Consider the following 19,752-nt stretch of genomic DNA (forward strand, 5'->3'; position numbering starts at 1 on the left):
ATACTTCCAAATGTTCACTTTAAAGTGCCATAACGATAATCCACAATACTGAAATCCACTGTTCCTGAAGTCACAACTATTAAAACTCACTGATGTTCTTTGTCATGCTGCACAAATTACGTATAAAGCAATAAGCGGCCTGCTTCCTGACAATACACTACATTTCTTTTTTTTCTTTTTTTTTAAGAGATGGAGGATCCGGTTAAGCGGGGAATTCGATTTAAAACATCTGTGTTTGTGCAATGTTAAAAAGTTTTTGCATGTCTGTATGTGGAGTGACGTTGTGGAACAGATTGCTGAAGTTCATTACTCACTGTCCCAGCACAACTCGGGTTTAAAATGTAGAACAAAATGATGGTTTTTGCAGGGTAGAAGGAGGAGGAAGGACTTTGATTGGGTGCTCTTGTCCGCTATCCACTCTTCACACACTGTGTGTGTATAGCTATATGTGTATGTAAACATATTATTTAAAAAAAAAAAAGTATCTCTTGGTGTGTTACTCGTGTTACCAAACTAAATATATGTAGACAATTATAAGGAAGGATTTATGAAGGGATAAGGCAGAAACGGGAAGTAAAAGTGATGATAAGTAGTTACTAAATAATGGAGTATTTTTTTGTTTTGTTCTTTTTCTCTTTTGAGTTGTACTATCATGTTCAAAATAATTCCCAGTGATTCCCATCCCCAGGCACTTCATGACCTATCTATGCCCCTCTAATGCACATGCTTGTTACTTAATGACTGATGTACATGCAGATATGATAGAACTGCATCTTTAGTCTCTGAAACACAAGACACTGCAAAAATGTCTTTTTAGAACTTTTAACCTGTTTGAAAATATCTGTTAGTTGTTAACTGATGTTTGCAAACCTTAGAGGAAGAAAAATATGCACAGTTGCAGTGACTGACTTGAACCCAGTATTTTAAGAAGGGGTTTCTGTTGTTATTTTTTTTTCCCCAGACAGATGACACCCACACAAATGTCTACAGGACTACAGGTAGCACAGACAACAAAAAGTCACTCTGGAAAGAGTGAGCCAACATTTAATATCAGCGCAGTTATTGTAAGACGTGCCAAATAACACAATAACAGGAAGGCATTTTGAAGTTTGACAGCAAACCTGAAGCTGCGTGGCTGTCGTGAAGTCACTTACACACACGCATGTTTAATTTACACACTGTTTGCACCAGACATCCTCCTGTTTCGGGATATTTGCAGGCCTAAAAATTCAAGTTGTTCCTGGTTGGAGTCCACAATCCCAGACACTTAATCACTCATGAAATCCTAATGCTTGGCTCCTTACTATCCTTGTTTGTTTTTTTGTTTTGTTTTTGCTGTTCTTTAGTAAATATGGACTGAATTTTTATGAAGTTGCATAACGTATAATATATAATTAGGTATATAATATATATGGCCTTGTTTTGTTTTGTTTTTTTTTCTTCTTCCGTGTGTGCATGCATGCATCCATTGTTCAGGCTGGATGAGTCCTTATTAGGCATTGCTGGCAACAGGAAGTGGGCTGGGCTTTGGTGCTGTGTCACAGGAAGTAGCAGATTGTATCACGGGCGGGACAGATGGAGGGAGAGGTGGAAGAGATGGATTAGGGGACTATAGGGAGACCATGCAGGGAAAATAAGGAGAGGAGGGGGAGGGATCGTAAAACCTTTGTTGTTCTGCATCTGCACAACTCCTCTACTCACCATTTATCGACACTTTGGTTTCTTCTGTTTTGCTGTGCTTTAAGCTGAGACACGCATGCACATTAACATGCATATATTAAGATTTACAGTTAAATGAATGAATACAGACTTTACAGTGTTTAGTGGTATTTATTTAAATGTTACGCCATTACTCTGGTCCAATGTTATCAGCATACACAAGGAAAAAGCAAATATGTGTGTAGAGAAGGAATATTTGTTTATTCTAAGATCTCTGTTTTAAACACGTCTGCCCTACCCGAGATACCTGAGTAAACATGGTTTTGTTTTTTTGTTTGTCTGTCTGCATAAACCTATTAATACCACTGATGTCAGCGCACATGTGGCTGTTTTCTTCCAAAGTGTGATGAGGTGGAGGCTGATGGAAAGCAGGTGGAAGATTCCAGTGACTCGTCTGTTTGGCAGAGCACGGCACAACTTCCCGTCTTTGTCGGCTTCCATTGTTGCGTTTTGTTTGGGATCAAACTAATCTGTTTATCCAAGCAGTTATCAACACCATACTGCATTTTTAGGTTTTTTGTTTTGTTTTTTCTTCCCACGTGTAGGCTACTGATTTCTTTATTTCGCTTTGAAGACGTTAGACTTTGTGGATATCGTTAATGTGGAATATTCTCCGGGTTTTTCTTCTGACATTGGCGGCTTTTTCACTCATTTTCAGTTCATTCCTTGTTCTTATTTTTGTTCTTTGTTCAGTCGCTTAAGACTGATCTATGAATCATTTCAGCATAGAAACACCACACTCAAAACATGAACCAGTTTTGTGTCTACAGATAACCGAGAACAAAGAACCAGTTGTAAAATATATCTTTAGGCTCTTTGTTGCTAGCATCCTGTTGCGAAAACACATAATGTGTTTATAATTCTTTAGTTTAATGTTTGAAATAAATGCCACAATAACACAAAATAGTAATTTTGCTCCAGAAAGGCCCAAAGAGTTATTCACTAAAACGTTGCTCAGCATAGTGTGCAGTATGTCATTAAAGAAATCAGAGGAAACTGAACAGGTGGAAGAAAAGGTTTTTGAAGGCTTGCCACTTCTATCTAATCAGTATCTGAAAGTCAGGTCCTTTAAGAAATAGTAGGAAATCTAGCCTTCAGTTGATTTTTAAAGAATCAACTAAAGAAGAAAAACGGGGAGGAATGGGTGGGGTATACCAAATGACCCAAAAAGTTCAAATTGCTATAGGTAGGTATGGAGGTCACGAGAGAGGTGCTAGAGCAGGGGTGGCCAACTCCAGGCCTCGAGGGCCAGTGTCCTGCAGGTTTTAGACATCACCCTGGGTCAATACACCTGAATCAAATGATTAGTTCATTACCAGGCTTCTGGAGAACTTCAAGACATGTTGAGGAGGTAATTAGCCATTTAAATCAGCTGTGATGGATCAAGGACACATCTAAAACCTGCAGGATACCGGCTCTCGAGGCCTGGAGTTGGCCACCCCTGCACTAGAGGCAGGCTCTGCCATGGTTGGATGGTTATAAATGTAGAAAAGTATTTTCACTTCATTTCATTTTTTTTTATCCACCATGTAGTACCATCTAGAAAACCTCTAATTAGCACAGCTTCATTTTTCAGCATGACAATGATCCCAAACACACTGCCAGTGTGGTAAAAGATATGGATGTGGATAGAAAAACACACAATGTATCACTCTCAGCCATAAATTGACCTCCCCAGAACGCCGACCGCAACATTACCGAAGCAGTGTGGGATCATCTTGACAGAGAACAGAACAAAAGTCAGCCAACATCCAAACAAGACCTTTGAATGTCCTTCAAGAAGCCTGGAGGACTATTCCTGAAGACTAGTTAAATGAACAAAAGCTGCCTAAGAGATTTCAGGCTGTGCTGAAAAATAAGGGTTGACATACCAAAATTGACAAATACTGACTTCAAGATTATTAGACTTGTACAAACTTTTTTTTTTTCTGTATTTCCATTTATGTTTGTACTTATTTCCCATTTTCTAACAAAATATATAGAGTTTTTAGACAGGAATGTACACTTCAGCTTCTTTGCAAATAAAGGTTAAGACTTCAGTGAATAAAGGACATTGTCGTTCCAGTTTAGTGTGTTTTCTGACACGTTTGAAGCTCAAACAAAGCTGGTTATATTAGTGTTGTGGGTTTTTTGAAACCTAGGACACACTGAAATGTTCTTAATCTGGCCTTGTGGGTTAGTGAGTATGAGACTAGGTTTGTCTTGAAAGACTGGCCCTCGTGACTAAAAACTTTGTTCTTCGTTCATTTGTCTGCAGTTCTTCCTCAGCTTTCCTCGTTGGCCTCTCCTGTTCCTCCCGCAGTTCACGCTGAATCCCACATAAAACACACAGCCTTTATATGATATAAATTAATATTGGTTCTTCTTTGTCCTTATACAAAAAATGCAGTGTAACTGAAATTTTAGTAGTTTGCTTAATTGTCCTTGATTCTCAGCAGTAACACAAATGAATGTTTCCAAATTTTTATTTAATTTTTTTCATTTTTGCAAACATTTCAGGTTATTAATAGAACATGTTGCTAACGTAAACAAAACAAATGAAACACTGTTGCTGTGGACTGAGTTTCCTCTTAAGGCATCTAGAGTATGTTAGGTACCCAGCTGTACCTTTAGAAGAACAAGTACCTCCACATTTTCAGGATGTTGGTATCGATTTGGTACTGAAGTATCTGTTTTTGTCACATCCCTAAAAACGACAGTCTAGTGTATTTCTCCGATGACACTCTATAGTACAAACATGTTTGCAGCAGAGCTCACAAAGACCTTTTCATGCTTTTGTCGGCTGAAGTTGCCGTCGCTACTATAAAGACCTGTGGTTTAATTTTTGTGGCTGTACTTTAATTTGGCTTTGGATCGTTTTAATTCTTCCTCGTTTTTGTGGCAGCATGTAGTGGGTGTTTTTGTTCCGGCTTGGAAGAGCAGAAATCGACTCTTAGTTGCCAGATGTCTATATTACAAAGCAGGATTTCAACTTATCTAGGTAACCCGGAGTTAACCCTGAAGTTTTCTGTAGTGTGAAGGTGGATCACTTCTTACTGGGGGGCATCACCATGGTAACGCACTCTGACCCTAACCTGCTCCGGAGCAGATTATGTTCAACAGGTATGAAATCACTGTGTACATGACAGTGTGTACATAACATCACCATTCCTGCAAGACCCCAGAGACCTCTGTATACGAAATAGGAAGGTCAGAAGTCTTTGCGTTTCTCTGTGGGGCGATCGTGGCTCAAGAGTTGGGAGTTCGTCTTGTAATCGGAAGGTTGCCGGTTCGAGCCCCGGCTTGGACAGTCTCGGTCGTTGTGTCCTTGGGCAAGACACTTCACCCGTTGCCTACTGGTGGTGGTCAGAGGGCCCGGTGGCGCCAGTGTCCGGCAGCCTCGCCTCTGTCAGTGCACCCCAGGGTGGCTGTGGCTACAATGTAGCTTGCCATCACCAGTGTGTGAATGTGTGTGTGAATGGGTGGATGACTGGATATGTAAAGCGCTTTGGGGTCCTTAGGGACTAGTAAGGCGCTATATAAAATACAGGCCATTTACCATTTCTCTGACTGTCAGTAGGTTAATTCTCAGATCCAGCTTTATTACTTTTTTCCTCTGTTGGCCTCAGATTAATTTACAACAGTTTCATTGTTCCATCAGCATTAATTAGAACTAATTACATTTGGAAATTTTGCTGGCTTTCCTTCTTACCCTCAAGGAGGCTAAACTTTATTCATATCTGAGCTCTTTCTAGTCTTACTGGCTAAAACTTGCATGCATTCATACAGCACTTTGAATACTGAACACTGCTTTTCCTCTGGCACACACACTCACCCTGCAGCACCTGTGTTGCTTTGATTTTGTGTTGTGCGTTTTAAATTTTTCTAACATTACACTTTGCTATTCCTATGCTGCCAATACACTGTGTTCGTGATTAGCCAGATGCTGCTAGCGCCACTCCTTCCTGTGAACCCATTTGTAACTAGAACCCTGGGTTACTGAGTCAATAACCAGTTTTATTTGGCTATAAGGGTAAATGAAGTTAACAGAAAGATCCCTTTGAAATGCTGAACTTGTGGTAGTACAAGCCTGAGTACTAGTCAGACAAAAAGTAGATTATTTAGACTTTAAAGAGTCAACTAAGCAATGCTGTAAACGAATGTTGATGATTTCTTCTTTGTGCTCTGTTTTTCAGTGAATCAAGTATTTGCCAGGCTCGGGCCACTGTGATGATCTATGACGATGGCAATAAGAAGTGGCTTCCTGCGGGCACCGGACCCCAAACCTTCAGCAGGGTGCAGATCTATCACAACCCAAGCAACAATGCCTTTAGGGTAGTGGGACGCAAGATGCAGACAGATCAGCAGGTACATCTGCCAGCTTTGGGCAGGCTTAGCATAGTGTCTGGCTTTGTGAGATGTGTGTAGTGTCTGTCATGTGGCCTGTGGGCGTCTGTGTTGTTTAAAGGTGTCTGAGTAAGCAAGAGTGAGAATACTGGGTGCCCATTCATTGACATCATTGTAAATGATACCCTAAACTGTATCTGTTTGTTATATGGAGAGTATTTACTGTAAGTATAGTTTTATTAGAAGCACTTGAGAACATTTTTACATCGTCTACCACTGTGCTGTTTATGTCCCTCCCCCCTAAACCCTCTGCCCATCCAAGAAGCCACAGGAAGGATAATAAATCACAACCAAACCTATTTTCTGTCCCCTTGTTTGGTTGCAGAGCAGTTTTAGACTCTACCTTATGTTGCAGTTATTTACACTCACTGGCCACTTTATTGGGTACACCTGGCTAGTATACAAACTCTTGCCTTCAGAACTACCATAATTATTCATGACACAGATTCAACAAAGTGCTGGAAACATTCTTCAGATTTTTTTGGTCCATGCTAACTTGATGTCATCACACAGTTGCTTCAGATTTGTTGGATGTACATCCATAATGGGATTCATCTGTTCCACCACATCCCAAAGGTGCTCTACAAGACGGGATGGAACCAGTCTCATGTTGTTTATGCCACTGAGACCTAAGATCGGATCAGATGACATTTTTCCAATTTTTCTGTTGTCCAATTTTAGTGAGCCTGTGTGAAATTTAGCCTCAGTTTCCTGTTCTTAGCTGACAGAGGTGGCACCTGGTGCAGTCATCTGCTCTAACCCATCTGCTTCAATGGTTCAGAGATGCTTCTCTGCATACCTTGGTTGTAATAAATGGCTCTTTAGACAGGCTTCCTATCAGTTCAAAGCACTCTGGCTCTGCTCCTCTGACCTCTGACATCTTCTTGTAGAGAACTGCCCCTCGCTGGACATTTTCTCTTTCAGACCATGCTTTGTAAACCCCATAAATGGTTGTGTGGGGAAAATCCCCATAGATCAGCTTTCTGAAATACTCAGGCCAGTCTGTGCGGCACTATCATGCCACATTTATAATCAGTTAAATCACCTTTCTTCCTCATTGTGATGCTTGGGTTGAACTTCAGCAGGTCATCTTGACCATGTGTACATGAGTTGCTGCCATGAGATTGGCTGACTAGATATTAGCATTAATGAGCAGTTGATCACGTGTACTTAGTGGCCGGTCAGTGTATGGTCTAACTAGTTTCCTCATAGTTTCTCTCTGATGTCTGTGTGTCTGAGAGAGAGAGACAGAAAGGGGGAGGGGTGGAGCAAGCAAGGCTTCTGTGGGGAGCCACTGTATTAGAAACACTATGAATTTTCATTATTTTATAAACACTGATGCAAATATGATCGCATGAACCTAGCAGACAGAAGTATTTACTTTTAGGCACAGAATGAATTAATGAAACCTGATGAAAGGTGGAGCAGGGAATCCGTTAAGTTTGCGTGTGGAGCACGATCACTGCTTCACGCCGTTTGCAGCCGTTTATCCAAACACTTGCTGCTCTTAACTACACTTATAAACAGGCCCTGGGTTACCTTATTTATCTTTAAGCCTGTGTTTTAATTCCTTTCAGTGCTTTTAATCTTACAGATTTTGCTGAGCTGAGCTTTGAATCAACTGTTGTCTTAAGCAAGAGCACTTCCACCACATTCATGCTTTTGATTACTGTCAGTTTGCGAGAGGTGCACGCAAACATGCAAAGCTGTTTTTTGTGCATTGTCAGCATGCCTTTGGCATAACATGTAGGAAAGTCTTCCTTCAGTTTTGAGTGCTCAAAGCAGAGGATAATGAAGGCGTGTCTTTGTGGTTATCACCAGATTATGACTCCCCAGCTGATAAAGGTGAACCGATTCCATGTTACAAAGCAGGGCAGCCTGAGTTTGGGTGCGTCTGTTCTTGATACGCCCGTCTTAGTGTCTCTCTCTCTCCCCTTCTTTAAACATTCAGCACTCTGAAGTGTTCCCCAGAGACGTGTCTTAAAGTGGAAGATGTTTCCTGTGAGATAGTTAGCCTGTTCAGCCATTTCCTGTGACAATTTAGGACGTAGTTTGATACCCAGTAAGGACTCTATATTTGTGTCTGACGGAAACATCCAAGTGAGTTTAGGCTTGTGGTTAATGAGAGCAGCAGGAAGAAAATGAGAATTTTCTGTCTCTCCTTTTCATGTTCTCCTCTTCCTTTTTTTCTTTTTTCTTGTGCCTGTGGTGTCTTTAGAAGTGTCTTTGTGGTGTCACGCTTGTTTTATGCATCCTGGTGTGATTTAAGACGAGTTAAAAAGCACAAGTGGAACCTGCGGCATTAAGGCTTTTCATCATGCCACAGGTTTTACTTGATTCCTTTTATCCTGATTCGTGATGCAATTCTCTTTGCATCTACACACTACCTTGCTATTTTTAAACAGGAAGACTGAAGTTGTATTTGTTTATTTTTAATGATGATGATGATGTCTACAGTGGCAGATGAACTTGCTACCCTTACATTCAGTGCATGCTGCCCCCCTGTGACAGGGTCTCCTATCCTCCCCTCTCCTCTGTGGAATCCAGAGGCTGTTAAACAAATAGTGAAATGGCATGTCAGCACATTCAGGCAAACACTCAAACCCAGAACGTTTTTCCCCAGCTCCATAAGCTTCACACCACCTGGTGGTTGGAATCTGTACCAGCATACCACAAACATTTAAGCAGATACAGTCGTGTTATGCATAAGCAGGGATATTAGGTTGTGGAGATTTTAGAAGTTGTTTTGGATATATAATTTATTTTTAAACGACTTTGTAACTCCTCTGCTCTCTTTCTCCTCCTCAGGTTGTTATAAACTGTCCAATCATTAGAGGCCTCAAGTATAATCAGGCCACACCTAATTTTCACCAGTGGCGGGATGCCCGACAAGTTTGGGGACTCAACTTTGGCAGCAAGGAGGATGCTGCTTTATTTGCCAATGGCATGAGCCACGCTCTGGAGGTCCTCAACTCCATGGCAGACGCAGGTAAATTAGCATCTGTAGCTACTCCATGGACTTTGCTTATGACTCCAGCACGAATGAAAACGTCCCAAACTTACAACTTCCTGTTTTGTGGTAACTTATCAGCCAGAACATGGTAAACATTATACTAACACCACACAGAGGTTATATATGTGTTTCTTGTCAATCAGTTAGAGAAAAAAGGCATGTGATTGAGCTGATATTAACACCGCCCTGGACCGCATGAAACACCTTGCTAACAAGCTTCCTTCAAGTGATGAGTATGATTCACAGTGATGTACAACAAACAGGGTAGCTGGGTAGATATAAAAAAGTCAAATAATGTTATTTGTTTGGCCTCGTGCTGCTGTGCTGGCTACAGTTGTGCACAGAGTTGGTGTAAATGCATGAAAATTACTCACTCAGATCACATTTTGTCATTTAGACGTAGACTTTATTAATTCCACACTGGGGGAATTCACATGTTACAGCAACACTGGATTTATTTATTTATTTTTAAATAAGGAAAAAAAATGATACAAGTGTCATTTCTACTATTTACAAATGGTTGCTATATACAATAAGTATTTGTCATTGTCATATTTTTCATATGTGCATAAAGTGCAGTGGGAGTAAACCTTTATTTTTGTAGGTATCTATTGTGTGTAATGTACAGTCTGACCGCTGTTGGGATGAAGGACCTGCGATAGAGCTGCGTCCTACAGTGTGGCTGTTAGAGTTAAACACACTATTTCTTAGACATCAGTCCACACGTGTCCATCCAATCCTGTTAAATAGAAAATAGTTTGAATATTTCCTCAGAAGGAATCCTGGTATTCATCGAACACATAATTAGAACTTCTGTTGTTGTTTTGTTTTGTTTTTTTAAAATGTGTTCATTTTTAACAGTTTCAGCACTTATTCATAGTCAGTGTTGTTCTTACCTCTGCTTATTTACAACAGCTGGCTATTTAAATGAATACTCTGTATATCCTGTGTCGCTGAGCCATGAAAAATACTTGATAAAATGTAGCATTGTAAATGCTTGATTAGTGGGCACCACCCATTTGAGGTCCCTGTGTGTCATATCGTGGCTGTCCACACTGTCTGCAGACTTTGTACAGTATCAACAGCACAGATATAAAAAAGTGTGTACGTCTGTAAAAGCACAGATTGGATAAACTTGAGCGTGTCAGGAGTTATTGCTTCATAGTAATCATCACAAATGTTTTCTATTTTCTGTTTTGGCAGGTTATGCTACCCTCCCCCGCCCCATGTCAAATGGGCCTTCTCCTGAAGAGCTTGAACAACAGCGGAGGTACCTTGAAGACTTTCTGCTAAATGCAGTCCGCCTTCTTCACTTTGCTAGTTGTAATCCACCGCTGGTCGCATTTTACTGCTTCTCCGCTTGCATATCTTCTGGGCTTGGTTCAGCTGATAACTCTGATTACATTTCCAGGTTTCAGCTTGGTCGTAAATGACTGTTTGTTTAATAATCAGATATTTTTTCTGATTCTTTTTTGTTTACCTCTTATGTGAGCTTACGGTACTGTGCGGCCATGTGAAGTGTATGTTTTCTAACTGATGCAAACAATCTCCTGGGTTCAGTTGCATAACAATCAATAGCAAGTCGAGCTGTTTTGGCTCTGCAGTAGTCCACTTGGCAGGGTTAGGGCACACACGCATATGCAGAGGATTTGATGGCATTAGCTTGACGCTGACGCTGTTAAAGCCTTAGTCAGCCCGTGTAGTTTAAAGGTTAAAAAGACAGTAAAGTGGATGCTGCTTACATTTTCCCGCTTACATTTTCCCGCCATGTCTCCATCAGCCTGTCCCATCAGCGAGACACTTGGACTCGCATGGACTAAGCATTAACCTTTTAATCTTATTTACACTAAAAGGTGATAAAGATCAGAGTCTAGGTGGATTTTATAATCGGCATTGCTGCTTGCCTGGCTGTCTCATTATCCAGTGGCGCGCTGAGGCTCAGGGAGCTTCTAAAACCTTAAAAGTCCAACAGAGATGCAGGTGTTTGTGGGTAATATTTGCAGCTGTAAACATCGATGATGTTCAGCAGTTGTGAAAAGAGGCAGAATAACAGACATGAATGCGATCGCCCCTCACCCTTTCCTTGGCTCGCTGCTTGACATCATGTGTGATTACGGGCATGTGTGTGGCTCTGCACTTTAGTGTGTGTACACTGTGTACAGTGTATGTGTGGTGCTCTGTAATCAGCTGTTATGAGTGGCAGATGTGTTGGGGAGAGGAGAGAGATGTAGCCAACCGAGGTAACTCGCATTGGATCATTTTGACCAGCTGTGGACTTTTTAGTGATAGACTAATTAAAAGTGAAATTCACCTCATGTCCTTTTACCAAATTCTCTAGATTTTATAAAACTGTTTGTTTGAAATGTTAGAAGTTGCCCTGAAACAGCGGCTGGTGCATAAATAATTCAGATATCTACAGGACACTTGCACATGATTCAAGGCTTTCTGAGTCTCAGACTTTAATTTAATTGTGGGCCAGTTTATGGTAATTGCTCTTGGTTTATTTTAAATGTGTTCACATACAGATGTGACAGATTTGTTTGTTTGTGCACAGGTTGGAGCAGCAGAGGTTGGAACAGCAGGACCGGGAGCGTCAGGAGAGAGAAAGACAGGAGCGGGAGCGGCAGGAAAGAGAGAGGCTGGAAAGAGAAAGACAAGCTGCTGCAGGTCAGGAAACACCTGCGCTGGTCAACATAACACCACTTGACATTAATACACTTCAGTTTTGTTCTGTTTCAGCGTTATACTCAGATAAATGTGCAGCACATGATCGCCCTGAAGGGAAAGCTGGAATTCATTCTGCGTACCAAAAACAACAGGGGATTTTAAGACTGATACAGGGTCGTGTCAGACAGAGGTTGTGACTTTTTCTTTCACTGGCTGAATTTTTGTTTTTAAACGTTGATGGAAAATCTGAAGGCTGTCCCTAATTCTGAACCGTAATAGTAAATGATTCATGCACAACACCGTCGAGAACTGTGCTCTCAACATCTGTGCCGCGTCTTTCTTGACATCAGACATCATATATTAGAATTGTCGATCAAGGTCTTGGAGTGTCTGTATCCACAAGCAGTCACAGAGGGGGTGCAGCTGCACCGGGTACAAAACCATGCTGCTGGATGCTCTCCAGATAAACCAAGTGCTTATAGGATTGGGAAGCAGATAAGATGCTGCTGGTAATTCCAGTGTCCAGCAGAGTGAAAATTCAGCATTCAAATCACAATTAAATCAGACATTAAAAGTGGTTTGTCCAACGCAGAAAAATATAAAACCACTAGACATGGAGCATCAATCAAGCTGTTTAAGTTAAATTGGAATTTTTAGATGCAGGAGCTGTTTTAGTGCTTTAGGTGCTGCCTCTATGCTCTGTTTATGCTTTTGACAGTTTTAGATAGTGAGGATCAGTCATGCCCTCTGTATCATACAGAAGCCATCTAAGCATTGTTTTGAATTTTGTTTACCTGCGTCATGCTGTCATTGGTGTGAATCTTCTCTGAATACTTTGCAAACTGATGGTCCTTCTCTGTCCAGTTCCTCCAGCCCCTCCAGCTCCTCCACTGGCCACTGGAGGCCCCGCTCCTCCACCGGCTCCTCCTCCACCCCCTGGCCCTCCTCCAGCTCCTGCCCCTCCTCCAGCAGCTGGCATCCCCCCGCCTCCGGGACCACCTCCCACAGGACCTCCCCCGGCCCCACCCCTGCCCACTTCGGGTGGCGGAAATGGCATTGGCGGTGGGGGAGGAGGGGCAGGAGGGGGCTTGGCGGCTGCCCTTGCAGGAGCTAAACTCCGCAAAGTATCCAAGGTGTGTATGTGCCAGATTTGACTGTTACTTTGCCGCTGCTGTTAAAGGCCTCGTTAGCATACAATTGACAAATCACTCAATCTGTCATGTGCTTCTCTCATTATTCTAATTGGATATTCCGCTGTTGTAATGACACAATACTAAGAGTTATTTAGAGATGTAGATCTGTGACACCACCATCCATCCTTTTACTATTTGCTGCCCTCAGCAGGATGATGGCCCGTCTGCTCCTCCAACTCCAACTCCAGTTTCCAGAACTGAGTCCACCCGCAGCAGCAACGCATCCATTGGAGGAGGAGGAGGAGGAGGAGGAGGGGGTTTGATGGGTGAAATGAGTGCCATCTTGGCACGCAGGTGGGTGACGCCACAGGTTTGAAGCCACATAAGGTTTTATATTAACTAGTTACAATCTTCACTTGTCTTTTGATCAATAATCATTTATTACATGCGTTATATTCAGTCAGCTCTTGCAAGTTTTTCTGCTTGATTATTAAACTTAGTATTTTTATTTTCCTTTATCAGGAGAAAAGCTGCAGACACTGGAGAGAAGCCACCTGTGAAACCACAAGATAATGTGAGGGTCGGCTTTTTGTCAAATTGTTTTTGTAATGATAATTTTATTCTTGGACTTTATTAAAGTAGCTTTGCATCCTTTATAGTTCAAATAGCCCTTATTTATGTCTTGATGCATTCTCAATCATCCAATAGAGTAAATCTCCAAAAAGTTGATTCTGTTCACCTGGACTTAGCGTTTTGTGGGAGAAACGTTTCGTCACTCATCCAAGTGACTTCTTCAGTCTCAGCTGACTGCAGGTTTCCCCAAATATTATAAACAGTGCATTTGCATAATGACTGAAACCAGCCCACTGAAGGAACAATGGGCTGGGAGGTCAGTTCCTTAATTTTAATTGTGCAAATTCTCATACGTGTCAGGAGTATCGGAGCAGTTGAGACGCATTTTTTCTAAACACCGGGTCTCTGTGGCTTTTAAACCCCAAAACACGCTGCGCCAAAAACTGGTCCACCCCAAGGATCGGGTCCCCCGACACAGAGTAACATAGTGTACGCTGTTAAGTGCCAGGAGGATTGCCAGGATTTATACATCGGGGAAACCAAACAACCTCTGGCGAAGCGGATGGCACAACACAGAAGAGCTAACTCGTCAGGCCAGGACTCTGCAGTCTGTTTAGACCTACAGGCCAGTGGACACTCTTTCAATGAGGATGTACACATCCTGGACAGGGAAGAACACTGGTTTGAGCGCGAAGTCAAGGAGGCCATTTACGTGAAAAGGGAAAGACCATCTCTGAATCGAGGAGGGGGCCTAGGGGTACATCTTACGCCATCTTACAATGCTGTGTTTGCAGCCATTCCCCAACTCTCTGTGAATGGTACTCATGGCTATTGATCAGTGGGTTTTGGTCAGTGGTTGTTGATCAATGGTCATGAGAATTTGCAAAATTAAAATTAAGGAACTGACCTCCCAGCCCATTGTTCCTTCAGTGGGCTGGTTTCAGTCATTATGCAAATGTACTGTTTATAAGATTGGAGAAACCTGCAGTCAGCTGAGACTGAAGAAATCATTTGGATGAGTGACGAAACGTTTCTCCCACAAAAAGCTACATCCAGATGAACAGAATCAACTTTTTGGAGATCCCTTATTTATCTTACAGTGAGCCTCGACCCAGCCCCATAGTTCATTCAATATATAAAACAAGCCGTTACTACTAGCTACTGATATACTCTCCCCTGTAAGCCAGCTTTGTCCTGATTGGTTGCCCCTCGTAAATAAAACATTTAAACAGCAGGTGGGTGGGGTTTCTATGGAAGCCCGTTTCCGCCACTAAAAAAAAAAAAAAGCTAGTATCCATAACTCGAAATTTCGAGTTATTTTCTCGAAATTTCGAGTTATTATCTCGAAATTTCGAGAAATATAACTCGAAATTTCGAGTTACTTTTCTCAAAATTTCGAGTTAGCTCTGCCAATCAAAAATATACGTGAATGAGGTCGCTTTCTTGTTACCCGGAAGCATATGGCGCAGGACCGCGCACTCAAAAACGGATCCCAACAAATTAAAGTATGTTTGCTGATAGTAACATGTGATTCAGCTAATAACACAGGGATTTCATCATTTGTGAAGCCAGGCTGAAAACACTCAGCAATCTGTGCATTCACGACTGGATGTAATACCGGTAGCTTAGCTGTAGCATTTGTAGCTGAGGGCTTCAGCTTCCGGGTAACATGGAAATGACGTCATTCACGTAGATTACTGATTGGCAGTGCTAACTTGAAATTTCGAGTTGCTTTTCTCAAAATTTTGAGTTATGGATCCTTTTTTTTTTTTTTTTAGTGGCGGAAACGGGCTTCCATAGGTTTCTGTGCTCACGTTGGCAGGTTATTAAACATTGCCAAGAGTAGAATAAACGGTTGAAGCCTGAGTTTTCAACTCACACTTACAGATAAGATGTCATCATTTGACACCAGTATCATTGTAACATAACAATATAGACATGCCAGAAAGTAATGAGAAGCATAATCGGTTCCCTTTATGTAACACCAGACAAATGTAGAGTGTTTTTACATGTAACCAACCACTCAAGGCTGAGGATGACTCACTGTTAAGAGAAGTCTCCATGTTTTTTCTTCCCTCCTCTCCACAGGATGAGTCAGAGTCTCCAAGTCAAAGTGGTGAGAACTGAACAGTTTTGTCTGTAGCATGCCACCTACGTTCATTCTGATATACTGATATGAGTGAAGATTAACAACTCGTGTTTTCATACATTTTCTTTTTCAGACGCCGTCAGAAGACCTTGGGAGAAACCTTCTATGATCAGGTGAGCCAAGACGCAGTTATTTCCCTGCAGTAAATCTGTCACCTCCAGGTGTCCCATGTGTCGGTTCACCCTGTTCACCAGTGTGCGCACGTTTTTGTGTCCACCCCTGCGTCTTTGCACAAACGTGAGTTTTTTGTGCGTGTGTGCGAATGTCGTCCATTTTCATTTTAAGAGCGAGAGTGTGTGTGTGTGTGTCTCACTAACAGGAATAACTCCATCCCCAAGAGCATGGACTCCACTTCCTCATTGTCCCAAGTTCCCAGGTATACATGTGCCCCATTAATTCATGACCTTTAGCACCCCTTCCTTTATTCTTCCCTCTCAAATCTTCATGCTGGGGTAGCATATTTTACAGTTGATAGCACCATCTAATGGATGGGAGAATGGCGTGCACCCAAGCTACCCGTAGATGTAGCAGCTGAGTGTGCTGTCTCTGAAAACTGACTAATAAGATGGGAGCCTGGGTCTATGATTCATGCTTATTTTCAAGTCACTTCTCTCAGCTGGGGTTGGCTCTGTCCTCTCTGACATCTTTGATGGCTTTGTTTGTCTCTATGTTGTAGTTCAAGAACATACACGTAGTTTTTGTGGTAAAAGGTCCTAACAGAGCCATACACTACTCTTAAACCTGTGCTAGCTAGATCAGTTAATATCAGGCATTAATTTATAGCTCGTCAGCATCCTTCAGCTTCAGAAAGGTAGGTTAATGAGTTTACATAGGTTAACCTTCATTTCATTTCTGCATTCTTCCATTCACTGGTTCTTCATTTGCTCTATACTGTGGCAATGCATTTGATGAATATGCTGCACCTGTTTTGTGGAAAGATAAACATAAAATATTTGCATGTCTGTTTCATGTTTTGTTACAGGGCAAAGGCTGCAGGCAATAATAATGAAGCAAGTGGAGCTGATGACTCAGATTTAGAGAAAATGAAACAGGTAAATATGCTCATCGACCCAGCGATCGTCAGTTCTTGGCCAAAACAGCCACACTTGAATGTTTGGATCTGAATTTTTGTTATGTAAATGAGAAAGCTGATTTCTCTAAAGCTTCTGATACTCATTTTGTTTTGCATGAATCTGGCTCCATCTGAATATGCTGGCTTGAGGTCACTTTTTGACAACAGTTTGACAATGGCAGTCTCAGACTGTTGAAATGAAGGTAGTTTGTAGCTTCCAGCTGTTTCCAGGAGTGTGTTGTTGAGTGTGTCACAAACAGGTTGGTGTGCGTTTATGCAGCTGGCACAACAGCAATAATATTAACTACTGACAATAATTACATTCCCAGCTTGGGACAGGAGCAGTCCGGATCTTATCACAGATGTGGTGTATATAATCATACTTCACAAGCTCCTGTTATTTCTAATCTGATGTGTGGGATGTTTGTTCCCATAGCTACACATAGGAAGTGGCCTCTTTAGTTATCAAAGCATCTATCAAAATAAAGCTGCCATGCAAAAAGACAGTCTGACCTCATGCATTATGTCACTGTTGTACTGTTAAATCTTGCAAGCAAACTGCAGGTAATGTGGATCGTCATTGTGTTTGCAGATTTCCATAAAAATAACCCATGCCTAAATGACAGAATTCAGTCCAGTTGATAAAGCCAACAATGTTATAGGTTTCATGCATGAAAAGGTCTTAATCCTGACAGAGGTTTAGAGAAACCTAAATTTTTCTGGTCAACACCAATGCATTGTGTTCTGCCACAAGTCAGAAAAATATATGTTGTATGTATATGGAGATTTCACATGTCACCTAGTTACTGCAAATAAACATTTTTTTTTTTCCTAAATCACAAATGTATTGCCATGGCTAACGGTTTGTCCTATTTTTCTGCAGGAGATCTTGGAGGAAGTGCGGAAAGAACTACAAAAAGTCAAAGAGGAAATTATTGGAGGTTAGATTACACTTTGGAAAAAAAACTTTAATTTTGCTCCAGTATCAGCTACTTTGTGTACTTACTGTGTGTTTCTCTTTGCTTTCACAGCCTTTATTCAGGAGCTTCAGAAGAGAAGCACATAGTTCTGCTGAGCGTCAGGTGTAACAGAGGGATGCGATGAGTGGAGCTGATCGAGGTCCGCTGAGGCCTTTCCTCCACGTCACCCTCTCATGTAGCCCAGGGATTTCTCTTTATCGTCTACACATTTTCTCTTCTCTCTCTCTTACACAAACACATGAGCATATGTGCTTACTGTACAACATCCATATTCACTTCATCTTAATGGTAACCCAGGGAACCTCCTCAAGTCGCCATTTGGCACTTTTTAACCATCACTTGCTTTTATTGCAGCGGTGATGTCCCCATCTGTACCATCTCTTCCCGCTCAGCCGTCCCGTCGTGCCCTTTTTGTGTCCCGTTCATCTGAATCATTTCAGAGCACTTAACTACCGCCAGAGTTGCTCTTGCAAGTTTGCCATCTCTAACCCCTCTTTGTTGCAGAACCCCTGCTGCTTGTGTCCTCTCCTTCTGCTATCAGATGCACCATTTTTCCTGGTAGAGAAGTCTTCAGTATTCAGGCACACTGTATTAGTCATATTTTTTACTGTAATAGAAAGAGGCTGGCATGCTGGAATCATTTTCTCCTTTTCTCAGTTGCCATGAAAATATTGAGACTTCTGCTAGTCTGTGTGGCAGCTGGATGTGGAGAGGGGAAAAAAATCAAACGAAACAGTGAAGCCATCTTCTTTAATACTGCAGCATATCTCAGTCAAGTGGACTTTAAGCTCCCGCCAAAGACTAAGAACTAAAGCGGCACAACGAAAGCCTTCACACTCCTGCTGCACAGAGATACTAGAGGAAGAGGAGACAAGCAAAGGGAAGTGTTCAACCAGAGTGCTGTGAAAGAGGAGTATGTTGTAGTTTTATGATGTGAGAAACTTATTCTCTTTGCATTGCACTTGTTCCAGAGGATGTGTGTGTGTGTGTGCGTGTGCCACACCGCCTTGATAGACTATTCCCTCTCACTTAAAATGAGACCTTATTCATTGGCCAGTGTGGCGCTCCTGCTGTCCACTGTGCTTCCGCTTGTTGTTATATTTTTTTCTTTGTTTTGTTGTGTTTTTTCCCTTCTAGATCCGTTTTCTAATTTTGAAACATGAAAAATGGCCATGATGAGGTCAATTAATTTGGCCATGACCAACTGCCTTGAGAATAAATATATAAATATATATATATATGGAAAATATATATTTGTTTTGAGGGAAATGTTAGCAAAAAAGGTGTTTCTATTTTAATTGAAATGACTGGTGAATGGGAATTTCATTATCTTTTTTTTTTTTTCAATGATTTGTTTTCTAATGAAATGTTTTGTTGTTTTTTGTTTACTTTCTTTTTTCTAGAGTCTAGGCTTTTTACACTGAAATATAAAGAAAACAGCTTAGAGACACTGGATTAGAAATGCCTTTATAGTCGAATACAGTTGCTTCTTGAAACGCATCACTTTGTCTGGACTCATCTTTTCTATTGTATTTGAATTTTATGGAGTGTGGGCTCTGCTGCACACATTTTGCTATATTTAAAATCCTAAACTATTTATGCATAAAAATGTTTACTTAGAACTTGGGAAATTGTCAGTCTTCTTTTGGCTGCTCCCTTTTAGGGTTCCTCATGACAGATCATCATCCTCCATCTCGCCCTATATCTAGCATCCTCTTATGTTACCCCATCAGTCTGTATGTCCTCCATCACTACATCCACAAACCTTCTCTGTGGTCTTCCTCTTTTCCTCCTGCCTGGAAGCTCGATATTCAATATCCTTTCTCCAGTATATCCACTATCCCACTTCTCCACATGTCCAAACCATGTCAGCCTTGCATCTCTGATTTCTGTCTCCAAAGCGCTCAACCTGAGCTGTGTCTCTGATATACTGATTTGTAATTCTGCTTACTCCCAATCAAAATCTGAACATAGATCTTGGACAGTAGTAAAACAAAAATCAGCATCTGAAATATTTTCCACATAAGGGTTGTGTACTTTTTAAAATTGTGTATTTTATT

The 19,752-nt window shown here is 41.4% G+C and overlaps 1 protein-coding gene across 3 annotated transcripts in view; it reads left to right on the top strand.

Moving 5' to 3' along the window:
- The window catches only part of vaspb (vasodilator stimulated phosphoprotein b), a 33,933-nt gene extending 14,741 nt beyond the window's left edge, over positions 1–19,192 (top strand). Inside the window, exons 3-15 of one of the 3 annotated variants that reach the window (XM_026192145.2) lie at positions 5,895–6,066; positions 8,914–9,094; positions 10,322–10,388; positions 11,673–11,785; positions 12,650–12,918; positions 13,127–13,272; positions 13,441–13,492; positions 15,580–15,607; positions 15,714–15,753; positions 15,960–16,016; positions 16,623–16,692; positions 17,596–17,653; positions 17,744–19,192. In XM_026192145.2, coding sequence (XP_026047930.2) covers positions 5,895–6,066; positions 8,914–9,094; positions 10,322–10,388; positions 11,673–11,785; positions 12,650–12,918; positions 13,127–13,272; positions 13,441–13,492; positions 15,580–15,607; positions 15,714–15,753; positions 15,960–16,016; positions 16,623–16,692; positions 17,596–17,653; positions 17,744–17,778 — 1,288 coding nt within the window. In that variant the 3' untranslated portion in view covers positions 17,779–19,192. The remainder of the gene's footprint in view (positions 1–5,894; positions 6,067–8,913; positions 9,095–10,321; positions 10,389–11,672; positions 11,786–12,649; positions 12,919–13,126; positions 13,273–13,440; positions 13,493–15,579; positions 15,608–15,713; positions 15,754–15,959; positions 16,017–16,622; positions 16,693–17,595; positions 17,654–17,743) is intronic. The other 2 variants (XM_026192146.2, XM_026192147.2) reach the window with 2 other exon arrangements.
- Positions 19,193–19,752: the final 560 nt, after the last annotated feature.

Source organism: Astatotilapia calliptera, chromosome 14 (assembly GCF_964374335.1).
Source record: "Astatotilapia calliptera chromosome 14, fAstCal68.1, whole genome shotgun sequence".
Classification (NCBI taxonomy): Eukaryota; Metazoa; Chordata; class Actinopteri; order Cichliformes; family Cichlidae; genus Astatotilapia; species Astatotilapia calliptera.